General features: G+C 46.8%; 1 protein-coding gene across 3 annotated transcripts in view; it reads right to left on the bottom strand.

Annotated features, from left to right (window-relative positions):
• The window catches only part of KNTC1 (kinetochore associated 1), a 736,750-nt gene that overhangs the window by 539,624 nt on the left and 177,952 nt on the right, over nucleotides 1–19,174 (bottom strand). For all 3 annotated transcript variants that reach the window (XM_063964446.1, XM_063964444.1, XM_063964445.1), the window contains exons 9-13: nucleotides 9,616–9,709; nucleotides 9,416–9,468; nucleotides 408–523; nucleotides 250–304; nucleotides 66–164 (exon numbers count right to left, since the gene is read on the bottom strand). In XM_063964446.1, coding sequence (XP_063820516.1) covers nucleotides 66–164; nucleotides 250–304; nucleotides 408–523; nucleotides 9,416–9,468; nucleotides 9,616–9,709 — 417 coding nt within the window. The remainder of the gene's footprint in view (nucleotides 1–65; nucleotides 165–249; nucleotides 305–407; nucleotides 524–9,415; nucleotides 9,469–9,615; nucleotides 9,710–19,174) is intronic.

The raw sequence follows: 19,174 nt of genomic DNA on the forward strand, positions 1-19,174 counted from the left end.
TGATTTGGTAATATCAGGGCCTCTACATACAGTACATAAAGAGAAATATGATTTTCTGAACATACCATTGTGATGCCACTATGTACAAGAGTGGATACATCAGACACTTCAATTGAATATAGGTGATTCATGGTGGGTAAAGAATAAACTGCAAGGCTTCTCATCTGAAGAACAATATATATATATTGTTAATTACATCAGCTTTATGACGCTAACCACATTAAATTGTACTGAAAATGAAACACTTACTTGTTTATCATTAGGAAATGTCAAAGCTATAAGCTTAAGGTTAATATCTCGCTGCCTAAAATAATAAAAATAAATAATAATGCCACAGTATTCACTTTTATAACTGGAGAAACATAATTGGTTGCAATAATAGCAGGCTAAAACATTCAGTACTATACCGTGTAACGGAAGATGAGGAATCCCCTTCAGTTGTCAACACGAAGTCAGATATGTGACAAGAAGGCCAATCCCACACCAAAATAAGAGTGTACACATCCCATACACTCAAAATGCCCTAAAAACAGATTTTGAAATAGACTAAATAGAATCAGCATGAGATTCAGTAATAATCAACTGATAAAGCTTAATCTGTAAACAAGGATCACCATGAATTAAAAAATGTAATATATTATTTAAAGTGAAAGTCATTAGACACACACAATCTTTTTTTTTTTTTTTTTTTTTTTTAATTCAATTACTGCATATATAGAACCTTAAATCCCTATTAAATATCGATACACAAACCATTTTGGAGGTAACAAGGATTAATAATTACATTAGCTATCATTAAAGCACAAGAAAAAGACCTTTGCATATTCTTGCCTACTCTCCCAGAATGACTGGGAGATTCTCGGATTTAAAAAAAGAACCACAGACTGCCGTGAGTGCAGGTCACCCTGTAGCATCCCGCCCACTTCCTAATGAAATAGGCATGGCAACAAAAAGAGGATGCAAGGTGCTGACATAATTCTTAAAAAATTGTGTAACTATGGTGCCATGAAAAGACAATTTGTCCCTTCCTCACTATTTCACCTCTGAGATTTATTTCGGAGGGTAGAACGTAAGAGTTATGGTAGACTTACCATTGTTAACTCCCATTCTGCGAAGTACATAGGTTCCACAGGGAAACATCGGGGTGTAGAGATGGATCTGGATCCAGGCACCAACAGGTAAAGCTTTAGCTGTCCTAGGATGCATCGGGTCCCTCCTCTATAACCCCGCCTCAAGGCACTTGCTAACCAGTCCAATGCAGGAAGCAGGCAAGAGAGAAGTAAGATGTTAGGCACACAAGAACACATTCTCAGAAGAAGAGCAAGAAACCAGAGGCCAATACCATACAAACTCAAAGAAGACAGGTGCATCAGGGTGGGCGCCCTGTGAAACCTATGTACTTTGCAGAAAGGGAGTTAACAATGGTAAGTCTACCATAACTCTTAATTTCTGCAGCAGGGTACATAGGTTTCCACAGGGAAACATCAGGGATGTCCTAAAACAGTACCTCAAGGTAGGGGGCGCGCCGGAGCGGATATGAGAATCCGGCGTCCAAAGGAAGCATCCTGAGAGGCGAAGGTATCAATGGCATAGAATCTAAGAAACGTGTTCACTGAATACCACGTAGCCGCCTTGCACAATTGTTCGGAGGACGCCCCAGAGCGTGCTGCCCAAGAAGGTCCTACAGACGGAGTAGAATGGACACTAATCGTAGCTGGAACTGGAAGACCGGCTCAAGAATAAGCATGTGCAATCACCATTCTAATTAATTTGGCCAGCGTCCATTTATTATCAGGCCAGCCTAGTTTGTGAAATCCAAAAAGGACAAAGTCAGTCTAGTGGAAGCGGTACGGTCCACATAGACACGTAGAGCTCTAACCACGTCCATAGAATGCTCTTCAGCCAACAAGACTGTAGAGATAGAATCCAGAACTACAATCTCTTGGTTAAGGTGGAAAGATGAAACCATCTTAAGTAGGTAATCAGGCCCAGTTCGGAGAACAGCCCTGTCACGGTGGAATATAAAAAAGGGTGGACAGATGGATAATGCACCCAAGTCCGAAACCCACCTTGCGCAGGCAATAGCCAGCAAGAAAAGGACCTTGGTCGTGAGCCATTTGAGGTCCACAGATTCCAGAGGCTCGAATGGGGCATCTTGAAGAGTTTCCAAGACAACAGACAGATCCCATGGAACCATTGGAGGGACATAGGAAGACTGACTACGTATAACTCCCTGAATGAACATGTGTACATCAGGAATGGAGGCAATTTTGCATTGGAACCATACCAACAAGGCAAAAATGTGTACCTTGAAACAGCAGCACACCAAGTGAAGTAAGCATGCCACATTCTGTGATATATCTGGGCAGAAGCCAGTTTCTGGGGATTCAGCATAGCCTAAATGACAGCCTTGGAGAAGCCTTTGGTCCTCAGGAGTGAAGCTTCAAGTGCCACGCCGTCAAAGCTAGTATGGACAGGTCTGTATGAAGACAAGGGACCTGCTGTAGGAGGTCCTGTCACTGAGGAAGTAGAAGGGGACTCTCTGCCGAGAGTCCCTAGAGATTTGAGAACCAGTGATATCTGGGCCATGCTGAAGCGACAGGAATGAGAACTCCTCTTTCTTGTTAGAACTTCCGAAGAACCCTGGGCAGAAGCAACACTGGAGGGAATATGTAAGGCAGGCAAAAGTTCCACGAGACTGCCAATGCATCCACGAACGCAGTCTGAGGGTCCACGGTTCGTGATACAAAGACATGAACCTTGTGATTGTGTCAAGACGCCATGAGATCCACGTCTGGTAGACCCCATCGGTCCACCAGGAATTGAAAGACTTTGGGATGTAGAGCCCACTCTCCGGAGTGAACATCCTGGCGACTGAGGAAGTCTGCTTCCCAGTTGAGAACACCCGGAATGAATACCTCCGATATGGCCGGTAGATGGCGCTCCGCCCAGTGGATAATTTTGGACACTTCCATCGTTGCAATGTGGCTCCAAGTGGTGGAATCCACCGTGGTGGAATTGTCTTATTGTACTTGAATGGGCCTATTCTGTAGGATAGGATGAGCCAGAACAGTGCACTGAACACTGTCTCAACTCCAGCATATTGATTGGAAGCAGAGGAGATTCTTTCCTGGTCCAATGTCCCTGAAAAGAGTGTTGCTCGGTCACCACTCCCCAACCCCAAACACTGGAGTCCGTTGTTAGAAGGACCCAGTTGGGAATCCAGAAGGCATGACCCATGCTCAATTGCTGGTCCGGAGTCAAGGAGATCATTCGAGATCTGATCCGATGAGGTAGGCCGCTCCATTTGGAAAGAATCAATCTTTGCAGAGAGCGGGAATGAAATTGAGCATACTCTATTATGTCTAAGGATGACGCCATCAGACAGAGTATGTGCATCACCGAATGTATTTAGACCATGGAGCGATGAAGGAAGTGACGTAACCTGTCCTGAATTTTCAGGACTTTGTCTGGGGATACCGTCATAACGCCCATGACCTTGGTAAATATACGAGGAGCTGTAACCAGTCCAAATGGCAGAGCCTGGAATTGGTAATAAAGGTTGCCAACGGCAAACTGCACGAACTATTGATACGACTTGGCAATAAGAATATGCAGACACGCATCCTGTATATCCAGGGATACCAAGTAGTCTCCAGGTTCCATAGCCAGAACTATTGAGCGCAAAGATTCCATGCGAAACTTGGATACTATCACAAACTTGTTCAACGACTTGAGGTTGAGAATAGAAGGGTGGAAAGGCTGTCTTTGCAGCCGCCAATGCAGATACTATCTTATTTAATTTTTAGCCAAAGAGAATATCCCCAGTGAAGGGTAGGGCGTCAAAGGTTTTCTTAGAATCCAGGTCCACTTTCCACAACCTCAACCACAGTAAACGGCGCGCCAGAATTTACCTAGCAGATGCCTTTACGGCAAATACTCCAGCCTCAGACGATGCTTCCTGAATGTAATAAGAAGCAGTTTTAATACGAGTCAAGTATTGTCTGCCTTCCTCAGAGATATCCTCGGGCAGCTCATCCTCTAGTGCCTAAACCCAAGCTTCAGTTGCCTTTGCCGCCAAAGAGGCAGCTATAGTAGGTCTATGGATGGCCCCTGTAAGGGAGTAAATAGACTTCAGGCAGCCTTCAATATGTTTATATGTCGGATCCCTCAGAGAGGTGACAGTAGTAACGGGTAGAGTGGAGGACACCACGAGGCGGGTGACATGAGAATCCACCGGTGGCGGATTTTCCCATTTGTTACAAATCTCCGCAGGTAGAGGATAACGAGCCAAAGCCCTTTTGGAGACGGGGAATTTCTTGCCTGGAGTAGTCCAGGGTTACCGTCGATGTCCAATGTCCAATAAATTATCAAAATGGGGTTTCTCCGTTTTAACCACCTTCTGCTTTTTGAACTTATCAGTACTCTTTGCCACTACAGTGGATTCCTCCTCTTCAGTGAATTGGAGAATATGCCTAATAGCATCTATCAACTAACATAGGATGTTCTTCATCTGCAGCACAGGAGTCTTTGTCAGACTGAGCTGTACGCTCCCCCTCCTCTTCAGATGAGACATCAGAGAGGATTGTGGACAAGAAGTAGCCCGCTTAGAGAGACTAGGAACACGTTTGTGCCCTGAGGGAGCCTTATGTCTAGCCAGAGACTGATTTAGTTGCTGCAGTTGATTAGACAAATTATCCACCCACGGCAGGTTCACCATAGGGACCATTTGAGGGGGTAGTGTCACAAGCAGACCCATAGGGGGTGCAAGGCGCTCTACTAGGGTACCCAATAATGATGAGAATGCTGCCCATGGAGGCTCCTGAGCAGGGACAGGAACAGCAACTGACTGGGAGGTGAATAACAAACAGCACAGAGACCTTCATGTAACATGTCCTCCTCAGACAAACCGGCTGAGCGCACACTGCATGACATTAGTACAGGGGCATCAGCCTGTTTGCAGCCCTTTTTGTTAGACATTATAATAATGAAAACAAAGTGGACTTACACAGAACGATAAATGCAAATAAACAGTACAGGGTATAATGTGACTGTAACACAGATATAATATACTTATATATGCATATAGATAAAATCTGTGTCGGCTGCTATTCTAAACCAAACGCAACACAGACCAGGGTATAAAACATCAGGGAGAGATATCTGGGATACACTAAAAGTGAAACCAGACAGCAGATAAAGGCACTCTGTCACACACAATACAGTAAATAATGCTGCAAAGGACCCTTACAGTATATCACAACACAGCCCTGAGGCTGGAGGATAATGCAGAAAACTCGTACAAATTAACTGCAGGGAACACTTACATCAACTATCGCTGCCTTATAAAGCAGGTAGGATACACAAGTGATTTGTAAAAAGCAGTCCTGTTGAGGCGTTTTTATAGGGATTTCCTGAAAACCTGCTGCTGCTGTGCTTTAAGATGGCCACCCGGTCTCTTGTGAGGGAAGAGAGAGAGGCAGTTCAACAGCGGGAAATCTGCTGTAGATGGCGCCCAGGGCTGGGGGAGGGGCTACAAGTCAATCACCTCCTCCCCTGTGCTGGTCTTCCACCACATATACTATGGAGTCTTATTTAAATAGGTGTTAATCCACCTGACCTGTGCTCCTATTGCCCTGGTGGTCTAGCGGGGGTCCCTGCTTGGTGACAGTGTCCACGCCAGCGCCGCGGTCCGTCTCCTCAGTGGGTCCCGCTAGGAAACCCTCTTACCTGTCCCCCGGTTACAGCCACACGATCCAAGGAAGCGTCTCACACTACTGACTTATTGCCATGGACATCCCCACCACAAGTACCTGGGAAAGCCAGCGGTAGTGCATACATGGGGGGGTGATGGAGCTGCAGCGCTGAAGTCACTCTGACTTACAGCGCTGCAAGCCTGGAAAAAAAAAGTTTTCAGTCAAAAAGTAAAAGCTTTCAGGGCTGCCTGCGCATTCCCCCCCCCCCCCCCCCCTGTTTAGTGACCTACTACTGCAGGCACCAACTTCAAAACTGAGCTCACAGTGCATGGAGGCGGGGTTATACAGGAAGGACCCAATGCATCCTGGGACAGCTAAAGCTTTACATGTTGGTGCCTGGATTGAGCTCCATCTCTACACCCCAATGTTTCCCTGTGGAAACCTATGTACCCCGCAGCAGAAAATCAGGATTTCTTTACTTACCATGAACCCCATTTCTACAATTCAATGGGGACAGTGATGATGCTGTGGTTGAGTGGAGTGAGAAACCTTGGCACATTCATAACTGGCGCTGAAACTTATGCTCCTGCAACTCAAGACCGTGAATAGCAGTCAGAGTCTTACTAACGGAGCTCAAAAAACAAAAGCATAACAGGGGGAGGAGAAGAATGCTTGTCTTCACAATAAACTTACAACAACCAATCTAGTACGGCAAAGGAAGTGTCCAGTGTCCACCATGAAAACGGAGAAAGGCTTTTTTCTACGATAAGTAAAAAAATAAAAATCTGATTTCGCCATCCATTGGGAGACACTGCGAACGTCACAAAGCAGTCCTTAAGGTAAGGAAAACTTGTGGGAAGTGAGGAGCACCTTATGCCCAAAGCTAGCATCCCCTAAAGTGAAATTATCATATTTATAAAACTGAGTGACGATGCACACAAACATCCAAATCATTACAATGCACAATTGCTCAACAGTGGCCCTATGCCCAAGGCCCATGAGGCACCAAATTAACTAGTGCACAGGTCCTCAAGACCTCACACAGCACATGTTTTGCAGGTCTCCTCACAGAATCACAAGTGAAATAATTAACTCCACCTGTGGACCTTCACATCTGAAATCCACTGAGCAATATGTCTGTTAAGAGGCTGAACAGTCCATTTTTCAAAAATTATTTTTTAAAGCCCTAACTACACTGAAAGGATGAACAAAATTGCCCTTCATCCTGAGAAAGTCCAGAAAAGGCGATGACCACACACCTCCTGATTCACATGAAACTTTGGGCTAAAAGAAAGACCTAGTCCATACAACAGCACTATAGTTATGGAAAAACAGGAAAGGTGACTGATGCTAACTCAGGTACCCTACAAGCTGATGAAATGGCCAACAGTAATACCACTTTTCCAGGTTAACATCTTACACTCCACTGACTCCAAAGGTTTAAACGGATTACCCTGCAAAGTCAGCTGATGCACATAAGGACACCCTGCAAAAACACCTGGATCTCCAGGATCAAAGCCAACCATCAATCAAAATAGAAAAGACTGAAAGATGAAACTGGAACCTTCAAAGAAAATGCTTCAAGCTCATTCTATAAAAATAGGAGCAATGTTGCAAACGTAAAAGAAATATGAAAACCTTTCTGTTAGCACTAGGCTCCATATGTTATTCTAGAAGTAGTACAATTCTAGAAGACATTGGCTTCCTTGATTTTAATATAGTCTGCACCACACCTTAAACCCCTTGGACGTCAACAACGCAGCTTCAACAGCAATGACATTAACGCCAGAAAACTTAAGGCTAGATACTGGAAAGGTCTCTGCGTGAACAGGTACAGACATTGAGGAAAATGTCTAGAAAACATAGCAGATCCGAATACCACGACACTCTGGGCCAGTGTGGAACTACCTGAATCATCCATGCCCATTCCCTTTTACCTTCTTTAGAACCCTTGATACATAGCTGTTGGAAGGAACAGCTAAATGAGGCAAACTTGAAGAAACTATTAACGCATCTACCAGCATGGCTGCTGGGTTTCTGATCCTGGAAAAACAGATTTTTTTTGTGATGTACATACTGGATGAATCATGGATACATTCACCTGGCACCATCTTTTGACCAGATGCCCAATCTCGGATCAAGGGAGCATTCCCTGGATTCAAGTTCAGCATCCCAATTGTGGACCCCTGGAATAAAGACAGTGGATGGAGCTAGAATATTTTTCTTTACCCAGTGAAAGAACGATCTGGTCTCCCCCATAGCTTGTCCACTCCTGGTACAGATCTGTCCTCTTACATCTTTGCTCCGTCTGCTACAAGTCGCATCACACAACTCGTGAGTGCCGGGAGACTCAGCAGTGCAGAGCGTCTTTTGTTTGCTTTTTAACGCGAACATGCATCTTAGAAGCAAAGTAATGTAATAGGATGTACAAGCAGGATATGCAGCATGTCTATATTCTATATGTGACTGCGACTGTCTTTGCATACAAAATGCTATGCTAGTGTTTTCACAGAAAATCACTGTAACGTGGCATTTCGGACTTCAGGGCATGGCACGACTTCAAGTGCTGTTTAGCGTGACTGCAGCAAGGATGTAAGAGGACACATCTGTATATCCCTATTGGTTCAGATAAGCCACAACCGGCATTCAGAACTATTACAGTTCGCCCTTTTACCTAAAGCAGAGCTGCAATGAGAGTGTTGAATAAAGCTCAAAAATCCTGCAAGTTATGGGAGAGCCACTACCTCTCCCTGTCACCTTCCCTGGAAGTTGAATCCTCACTATTTGCCGTAAGCAAAAATCTGCACAGACTTTGAAGTGAAAAAACGTGATAATTAGTAAGAAACTGGTGTCGAACACCATCCCTAAAAAGAGCCTCCATTGAAGATGGGCCAGATAGGATTTTGTGTGATTTCTAATCAAAACCTGTGCAGTCCGTTTCACATGATCTAAGAGAATACCAGATCATCACACTTTTATTAACAAGTTATACAAATAAGGTAATCAGTGTGATCCCCTAGACCCCACTGTGAACCTAAGCAGCGACTGATGACTTTCTCAAATGATCACCAAAAACTCTCTTCTCCATACTGTGAGTTACTGACCTCAGGGACTCCATTTTTAAATCTGCCCACCCAAAGAAACAAGTTCAAAACAACTTTAGATTTGGAACAGGCATGAAAGAGCCAAGTGGCCTTTGAAATAGAAAATATTTTCTAAAAAACCCAACTTTATTTGGTCCTTACGTACAGGGACAATAACAGCAATCGCAAAAAAAATAAATCCAAATTGATGCATCTCTCGGAATACCCCTAGAAAAAACCTGGTATGGGGAATTGCCCAGCAAAGTCGAATGCAACTTCTGAGCACTACACATTTTCCTTGTGTCCTTGAATGGAATATTCTAAGACCATCCAGCTAAAATGTCAATAGTCTCAGATTTCATTAAAGCCCGAGACTCAATCAATCATGCGTGACAATTTTTGTTATTAATTTAGCCTAGCATTAAAAATGGAGGGGGAGGGGTGGTGTAAATGTATGACATCATTGTATGGTAACCATGTCAACCTAACGTCCATGCCAACATTCTGTATACGTTTAGAACCTGTCAACCTTCTGATTGTGAACTAGCAGACCAGAAGGGTGAAGGAGAAAAATAGTAACCAAGTACACTTTTGCATGTTCCATTTTAAACACAATAAAACAAAACAAGAACTTACATCTTCATCCAGAATAAATAGCAAGTTGTCCAGAATCTGAAGTTTTCTTGCTCCTTAGAAAAAAGAAAATGGAACATTGATATTAATATACATAATAATGCCTACAGAAACACCAATAACGAAGGCGTGCTGAGCAAACACACCCATAAAGGTGGAGGTAAACCAGCCACATGGGATTTGATGTTAGATTTCTTGCTTACCTTGAATCATACTGGAATCAGCAAGATTTTGAATAGCAATATGCTTTTTTACAGGATCCATCTTCCATTTTGAGAGAACATAGTCACCTCTTCCCTAGTAAGCACAAGCAAAGTAAGAAAATTTGTTTTCTTGAAGCATTGTTTCCCAACATAAGATCTAGCTATGCCTCTTAGTATTCAGATGAACAGTTTCTGGGACAGAAAGTGGGAGATTTAACATTTTGGTAAATAAACTGTTGTGAAATGCAAAGCAGTAAGTAACCAAATAAATATATTACTTTCCAGAGAACGTGAACTTTTTCTCTTAAAGAAGTAGTACACTTTTATTCATAATTTGTTGTGGACCTTCTTTATGACTAAAGATGTAAGTATTAGAGAATTTCTTTTGGAAAGTTTTGCCACCAAGAGGTACATCCATGAAGAAAAACAGGAAATCTGAATACACTTTAAAGGTGCATACACACTGGGCGTTTTTGCCCAGCGTGTATGCACAGCGATGATGGCTGACATCTCGCTGGGCTAAAAATCGCTACGTGCACACAAACTGAGCGCTTTTCACTCCTGCCCAGCGAAGTCATCGGGCGTGAACGGCTTTTCATAGCAGGACGCTATGGAAAGCTGTTCACCCTGCCGTTCATGTACTGGTAATACCAGCAGATGAACAACGGCTGCAGGCGATGAAGCGGGAGCGCGCATCAGCGCTCATCGCTGGGGCATACACACTGGGCGGTTTTGAGCTGAAAGCAGCTCAACACACCAAAAGTGAGCTGCTTTCAGTTCAAAATTGCCCAGTGTGTATGGCCCTCAACACCCTGAATGCCAAGGATGAATGCCAAACATTTTCAGCACTGCAGGGCTGTAAATAACCAAAAACATAACACCATAACAATGAGGACTTCTCTCCAGATCCTTACAGTAGTAATTACTAGTGGTGAGCCCTCAATACTATGTTCTCAACGCAGCGACCCGTGGAAAAAAAGAGGAAGGTGAGGTCCTTTTTTGTATCCAGTCACCTAGAGACTTTATGGAACCTTTGTTTGAAAAAGGGGATCACGCACTCTTTCAAAGTACTTAATCTTATGGAAGTAATTGTCTTATGATTAGTGATACCAAATCTCACTGATCCTGGGTAAAAAAATAAAATACAAAATAAGATGTCCCCCACATTTGATGAAATATTACTTGATAAGCTACCATAATATTCCAACACATTTTACGCATGTAGTTTAGTAAAACGAAAACTAGCAAAAGAAAAAAAAATGCTAATTCTTTTTCATTTGACAACTTAATTATGAAAACCTATGTATAGAATTGTGATTGTTCTGGTTTTGGAAACATGGCATACATTGAAACAAGTAAAGCAAAAGTATTTCCTGGTTGTACTTATTAACAGTGTACAGACTGAAGATTTATGCTGCTCAGGATGACAGGTGTTTAACGTCACTGAAGGTTAGTGGTTACAATTCAGGTGGTGGAAGAGTGTGGCACCGGTTGGTATCGATAAACCGGCGCCACACTGTCATCCTGGCAGTCAGAATCCTGACCGCGGGATGCTGGGCGCCAGAATGCCAGCAGTGGGACGAGCGCAAAAGAGCTTCTTGCGGGCTCGCTACACTTCGGGCACGGTGGCGCACAATATGTATTCTCCCTCCAGCGGTGTAATGGACACCCCAAGAGGGAGAATAGGTGTCGATACCCCGGCGCCGGAATGCTGAGAGGCGGGATATTGAATGCACCCCGTGTGGTACTGTTGATGGCTCCATCCTGTGAGAGCAGTCTTGCCTTTTTACCCAGATTGCATACTTTCAGTGAATTCTGCATGATAAGTCACTAATAGTGTACTAAGGAGGGAATTCAATTGCCAGATTGAAATCTAAAAACAAAAACAAAAAAAAAACCCCAACGGCACAGGGTTTTTTCCAGCAGCCGCTGGGTTTTGTAATTCATTTGCAGGACTGAAAATGAGATGTGGTGAATACTATAGAGCAAGTCAGACTTTTCCTAAAATAATTCAATTCAGGGGGGGAAAAAGAAAAAGAAAAAAAAGTGTCGTCATCGCCGCTGAGGCAGCGACAGGGAGAACTACATCTCCCAACAGCCCCGTCCTAAGTGTAAAGATGAAGAGTAAATCACCGGATATTTTTTTTCAATAGGATACCGTGGATATCGGAAGCGCACATACCTGTGATAATCCAAAATGCAACGCAAGGTCCAAAAGGTTTTTAACCTGGCTGAACCTCACGCCTAATTGTATTACCCCCTAAATATTCAGCACTAGCATCGCAAACTAAGATGCATATTTAAAAGTAAAAAGTTGCATGGTGCAGTCAAATCACACCAAACGGGGTTACTTGAAAATAGGTATATGCAAACATCTCTAACAGAATTCAAAATACATGTAGAGGTGAAGAATGGGAATGGGTTTCAGAGGATTGCTAAGGTGTAGAGCAGTGTTTTTCAACCGCTGTGCCGCGGCATACTAGTGTGCCGTGAGCGGTTGCCAAGTGTGCCGCTGCCCACCAGACATGCCCGCTGCCACCACTCACCAGAGATGCCGTCGCCTGTCAGAGGTACCTGCCGGCTACCGCCGCTGTCACTAGCTGTCTCGGGCAGCGCTGTCCTCTTCCGCAAGCCGGCCCATGACCTATGGTGACGTGCGTGACTCATAGGTCTCACACGCCACGTAGCCTTGCCGCCCGCCCACTGCTGCTCCGTGCTGCAGGACTCCGGAGTCTCCATTCCTTCTCAGCGCTCCTCAGTCCTCACTGCTCGCACCACAGGCTGAGCGGGAGAGCTTTTATACAGCCACAGGTCAAATTCAAATAATCATGTTTTTATTTATGTATGGAATTACTGGGGGTGGCAGGCTATGTGGGGAATTACTGGGGGGGCAGGCTTTGTATGGAATTACTGGGGAGGGCAGGCTGTGTGTGGCATTACTGGGGGGGCAGGCTGTGTGTGGCATTACTGGGGGGGCAGGCTATGTGGGGAATTACTGGGGGGGCAGGCTTTGTATGGAATTACTGGGGAGGGCAGGCTGTGTGTGGCATTACTGGGGGGGCAGGCTGTGTGTGGCATTACTGAGGGGGCAGGCTGTGTGGGGAATTACTGGGGGGGCAGGCTTTGTGTGGCATTACTGGGGGGGCAGGCTGTGTGTGGCATTACTGGGGGGGCAGGCTGTGTGTGGCATTACTGGGGGGCAGGCTGTGTGTGGCATTACTGGGGGGGCAGGCTGTGTGTGGCATTACTGGGGGGGCAGGCTATGTGGGGAATTACTGGGGGGGCAGGCTGTGTTTGGCATTACTGGGGGGGCAGGCTGTGTGTGGCATTACTGGGGGGCAGGCTGTGTGTGGCATTACTGGGGGGGCAGGCTATGTGGGGAATTACTGGGGGGGCAGGCTGTGTATGGCATTACTGGGGGGGCAGGCTATGTGGGGAATTACTGGGGGGGGCAGGCTGTGTGTGGCATTACTGGGGGACAGGCTTTGTATGGAATTACTGGGGGGGCAGGCTGTGTGTGGCATTACTGGGGGGCAGGCTATGTATGGAATTACTGGGGGGGCAGGCTGTGTGTGGCATCACTGGGGGGAGCAGGCTATGTGTGGAAAAAAAACTGATGGTGTGCCTTGGCAATTTTAAAATCTTGATCAGTGTGCCACGAGTTTAAAAAGGTTGAAAATCACTGCTGTAGAGGATAACAGGGACCGCGATTACAAGCTATAGCGTGGGGTGGGGGGTGATGTGTATCAAAATTTGTATTAATAGTCTATTATTATCAACAAAAAGCGAAGTGAATAAACAGAAAATAAATCTAAATCAAATAAACAATTGGTGTGACCACATTTTGCCTATAAAACAACGTTAATTCTTCTAGGTACACATACACAAAGCCAGGGCCAGGGATTTTGTAGGATTATAGTCAGGTGTATTATGATTAACCAATCACACCAAAAAGGTGATAATGATCATCATTTTCATATGTAGGTTGAAACAGTCATTAAATGAAACAGAAACAGCAGTGTAGGAGGCTTACAACTGGATGAGGAACAGCGAAACTCTGCTACAAAGGTGTCACAGGTCATACACCATGGCAAGACTGAGCACAGAAAAAGACACAAGGTAGTTATATTGCATCAGCAAGGTCTCTCCCAGGCAAAGATTTCAAAGCAGACCAGGGTTTTAAGATGTGCTGTTCAAGCTCTTTTGAAGAAGCACAAAGAAAAGGGAAACGTTGAGGACCACAGACACAGTGGTCAGACAAGGAAACTTAGGGCATCAGATGAAAGACACATCATGCTTCCTTCCTTTTGAAATCAGAAGATGTCCAGAAGTACCATCATATCCGAACTGTCAGAAACCAGAGGGACCCAGGTACACCCATCTACTTTTCTGAGAAGTCTGGCCAGAAGTAGTCTTGTGGCCAAAAAGCCCCATCGTTGACGTGGATACAAGGCCAAGTGACTCAAGACATAGGAACTGGGGTGCAGAAAAATGGCAGTAGGTGTTCTGGACTGAGGAGTCAAATGTTAAAATATAGGTCTGTGGGGCGTGGCCACGGCGGCAAGCGGGTAGGAAGCAGGACATAGGAGCTCCCCGAATCATTAATCCTGATCCTCTCATTGGGCTCCCCTAAGACTGCATTCCGGCGCCTACTACTCCAAACCTCTCTGGGAAAGCGGCGGGCATCACTGAAAGACCTCTGCCTGCGTCTCCGGCCAGCGCCGTCTGCCGCCCGGACTTCAGGCCTAGGCCGCCAGCACATCCCCGGCCTCGATCTGCAGGACACGGCCGCGCGAACGCGGACCCGCGGAGAAGACTGCCGCTATCAGCGGTGTGGGGTGAGCGGCGCCCTCCCCTTGCACCCCCTGGATCCCATACCTGGCTGCTCCTGTCCCCTGGCGCCCGGGATCAGTGTGACTGAGTGGAGGAGTTGAGGCTGTGGGCCCGGCGACCATCTTGAAAGTACCTCCCTGCACTAATCCTCCTGCACTGCCCTGCTCTGGGACTCTCAAGGGGCTGCAGGGCTGGATGGAGTGATTCAGGACACGCTGCCCTGTTTCTCATTGCCCAGCCTATATTACAATATAACATTTCCCCTTGGATCCCCCTGGCCCCCCTCCCCTCTCTGATTCATTACAGGATGCCTGGGGCCCTGGTGCTTTGCTGACACTGCAATTACTGTCCATTGCTGAACTTCCTGACACTGAATATCTGGGCTGTGAGTGCTGCTTGTACTTTGATATTATGGTGAGGGGTGGTCAAAGCGCGGCGGCGGCTAAATTGGAGAAGTTCGTCAGCCAGCCTCCCACCCAGCCGACGCAGTCCTCTCCTAAAACCTCCCCTTCTACCCGACCCGTTCCCCCGGCCGGGGCCGATTCGGGTGCGGACATGCAGCCATCTGCCCCTTCCATTCAACAAGTCCTGGAGGCCATAGCGGCTAGCGAACAACGCCTGTCGGACAAAATGGAGAAGGTGCAGTGCGATTTATCACTGTTACGCCAGGATGTCCAGCGCGTCCGAGAGAGAGTGGGCGAAACAGAGACGCGGGTCTCCAACCTAGAGGACCTCACTGGCCCCTTGCAGCGGTCTGTGTCTGCTGTCTCCCAACAAGTTTCGGCTATGCAATCTAAACTCCTGGATATGGAGGGACGCCTTCGCAGAAACAATGTGAGATTCGTGGGCTTGCCTGAAAAGGAGGAAGGGGCACATCCCGAGGATTTCCTGGAGTCCTGGCTGAAAGAGGCGTATGGCGCTGAATCCTTTACGCCCCAGTTTGCGGTGGAACGGGCGCACTGGGTGCCATTCCGGCCTCTGCCCCCGGGTGCACCTCCGCGAACATTTTTTGCCAAGTTTCTGCACTATAAAGACCGGGACTCCGTCCTGCGCCTGGGCCGAGTGAAGGGCCCTCTGCTTCGAAATGATGTCCGGGTGTCGGCGTTTCCAGATTTTGCAGCGGATGTCCAAAAGGATCGGGCCCAGTTTCTGCCCATCAAGCGGCGTCTTCGTGACCTGAGTCTTCCCTACTCGATGCTGTTTCCCTCCAGGCTGCGTGTGGTGGCGGACGGGGAAACTAAGTTCTTCAGTTCTCCGAGGGAGGCGGCGGCCTGGCTGGACAGATAAGCTCCGGGTGCCCGCCAGATGGCTCCGGACTGACATCCAGTGTCCTTTCTACATCGGCCTACAATATGCAAGTATAAGTCCGGGGAGCTTCCCTTTGAATTAGTTGTTCTGGACTTTGCTGGGTAGTGACTTTTACGCATCAGGTTTTGTATTGTGGGGTTTTGTTTGAATCTGTATGCTACGCATAGCACTGCCGTAGGCTTTCAGATCACCAAGGTTAGAGTTCTGTTTGGGATATGTGTATGCCACAATTCGGGGGGGTATACGGGGAGGGGGGATGTTGTTGGGATGAGGTTTGTTTTTCTATTCCTTTTTTTCTCAGTTTTTCGTTTTCCATATGGCTATTTACCAAAATTGTGAGGTGACGAGGTGCTATTTAAGGGGGTCTGGCTCGGGACTTGGGGCCTGCGGACGATATGGATCCAGGGATGGTACTAAATACGGGCAGATACTTGGATAATGGTGATGGGGGGGTTCCTTTCTCACCCTGTGGGGTCTCTGAATGCTGTGTCTCAGATGACAAAAAGGACGACATGTGTGTCCTAAAGATTTTGGCATGGAATGTCCGGGGCATTAATAATAAAGTGAAGCGATCCTTAGTATTCCAAATGATTAAGAAATATGGCCCGGATATCATCTGTCTGAGTGAAACTCACCTGGAGGGAAATAGACTATTGTCGCTCCGCAGGCCTTGGGTAGGCTGGGCGTATCACTCCTCCAACTCCTCCTCTTCCAGGGGGGTGTCGGTCATGATAAAGAGTTTGAATTAATTACGGTAAACACGGATCCAAATGGTAGGTTCGTGTTTCTGGAATGCAAGCTGAACTCCCGTAATTTCTTTATTTTGTCTGTTTATGTTCCTCCCCCGTTCTCGTATGATGTCCTGCAGAAGGCAGCCTCATTTATTGCTTCCTCTCCACATACTCCTGTTCTTTGTTTAGGGGATTTTAACAATGTGTTGGACGCCTCTCTGGATATTATTATTATTACTACATTTTATTTATAGGGCGCCACAAGTGTTTCGCAGCGCCGTACAAAGGACAGTACAGGGAGACAAAACTTAGCATAACAGTAAATAAATAACAAAAATGGAGTGCAGGTAACAAAGCTCCACAATTCTCAAAGCATAATACAGCTTAGATGTAAGTAGCGAAGGAGTAATCATTGTACTACTTGGGGCTGGCAGCCATAGATAGAGAGGGGCCATTTACCAGCAGGAGAAAAAGCAGGTAAAGATGAGTGAAATGTGTCAAGAAGAGGGCTTAGACAAGAGGAAAGAGGGCCCTGCTCTGAAGAGCTAACAATCTAGTGGGGAGGGGCAACAGACAGATGACATGAGGTGCAAGCAAGCAGGTAGAAGCCTGATGGTGGTATGCGAGCAAAGCAGAGATGCCCAAGGCATGGGGCAGGGGAATGGAGGAGCAGCCTAAGGACTAGGTTATGCATTGGAGGGGTACGCTTTGATAAATAGGTGGATTTTCAGTGCCCGTTTGAAGATTTGCAAGGTCGGGGAGAGTCTAATGGAGCGGGGGAGCGCATTCCACTGAAGGGGTGCAGCACGGGCAAAATCCTGAACTCGTGCATGGGAAGCAGTGACCAAGGCAGAGGAGAGGCGACGGTCATCAGCCGACCGTAGTGGGCGGGAGGGAGTATGAAGGGAGAGGAGGTTGGAGATGTAGGGAGCAGTGGAATTAGAGATTGCCTTGTATGTGAGGGTGAGGAGTTTGAAGAGGATTCTGTAGGGGAATGGGAGCCAGTGTAGATTTTGTCGAAGGGGAGTGGCAGAAGTGGAGCGGCGGGAGAGGAAGATGAGCCTAGCTGCGGAGTTGAGGACAGATTGGAGGGGAGCGATGTGGGAGCAAGTGAGGCCAGTGAGGAGCACATTGCAGTAGTCGAGTCGTGAGATGACCAGTGAGTGGATGATAAGTTTAGTTGCACTCTGGGATAGATGGAGGTCTTCTCGGGATTCAGGGGCGGGGGGTGGCCAATCTATATCCAAGTCTAAGTTTGCGGATTTTATAGATAGCATGCAATGGGTGAATGTCTGGAGGGCTCGCTACCCTTCGCTTAGGCAGTACTCATGTTTTTCCAGTACGTACGGCTCCTTCTCCAGAATCGACCTGGCCCTGGTCTCGCCCAAGCTCCTACCTAGCATAACGGATGTTCATTATGAGGCACTGGGGGTGTCCGATCATTCGCCCCTGTTGCTGTCTCTCGATGTGGAGTGCCGGAGGGGACAGTCATATTGGAAGTTGCACCCGTCCTGGCTTGTTCAGCTGGGAGAGTGCCCGGATTTACCTTCTAGATGGGAAGGTTTCTTTGCAGATATCGCGGGCTCGGCCCCCACACCGGTTGTATGGGATGCGTTCAAAGCTTATCTACGTGGTACACTGATAGGCAAAATAGCTGCCCGCAAGATAGAGTACAGAGCGACGGGGAGACAGCTTGAATCTGAATATAGGGATCTAGAGACCCGCTATTTGACTCAGGGAACCTCTGCGCTAAAGACAAGGTGGCTGTTAGCTCAGGAGGCCTGGCTGGCTCACCTTTCGGATAAAAATGCACGCTCCCTTTTGTTTAGGGCCACCAATATCTATATGCAGGCGGACAGGCCAGGTAGTTTATTGGCCCATTTGGTGCATTACGACCGTCCTGGGTCCACGATAGTGCAGATGTCTGGCCCTGACTGCTCCATAGTAGATAATACCCCCGACATAGAGCAGATGTTCCTTTCATACTTTAAAGAGGTTTATGACTCTCAGTCGACGTGCTCCGTGGAAGACTTAGACCTGTACCTGTCCAATATACCCTTTCCCAGACTTTCCCCCGAGGCTAGGGATATTCTAGACGCGCCCTTGACTTTGGAGGAGGTGACGGCGGCGGTGGGAATGTCTCCCAGTGGCAAATCTCCGGGAAGCCATGGCATCCCCACTGAGCTGTATAAACAATACATACAGTTCTTTGGCTCCAGGCTGCATGAGATGTATACAGACATATTTGCCACTGATCAACTTCCTCCCTCAATGTCTGAGGCCGTAATTATAGTACTGCCAAAGCCCGGTAAGGAACCCAAACTAGTAGAGTCCTATAGGCCGATCTCCCTTATCCCTACCGATGCCAAGATCCTGGCAAAAATCCTTGCGGTTCGGCTTAACTTGTTCATTACAACTTTAATACACCAGGATCAGTCTGGCTTCATGCCAGGGAAATCCACGTCCATTAATTTGCGCAGGCTATACACTATCTTGCAGGCTCCCCATGACTTCCCCTCGGACGCGGTTGTGGTTTCACTGGATGTGGCTTAGGCATTCGACAGTGACGAATGGCCATATCTATGGGGGGTCATGACATGTATGGGCTTCGGCCCTAATTTTATACGATGGATCAAATTGCTGTATCAAAGCCCACGCGCTAGGATCTTGGTTAATGGCTATGTTTC

This window comes from Pseudophryne corroboree, chromosome 1 (genome assembly GCF_028390025.1).
Source record: "Pseudophryne corroboree isolate aPseCor3 chromosome 1, aPseCor3.hap2, whole genome shotgun sequence".
In the NCBI taxonomy this organism is placed as follows: domain Eukaryota; kingdom Metazoa; phylum Chordata; class Amphibia; order Anura; family Myobatrachidae; genus Pseudophryne; species Pseudophryne corroboree.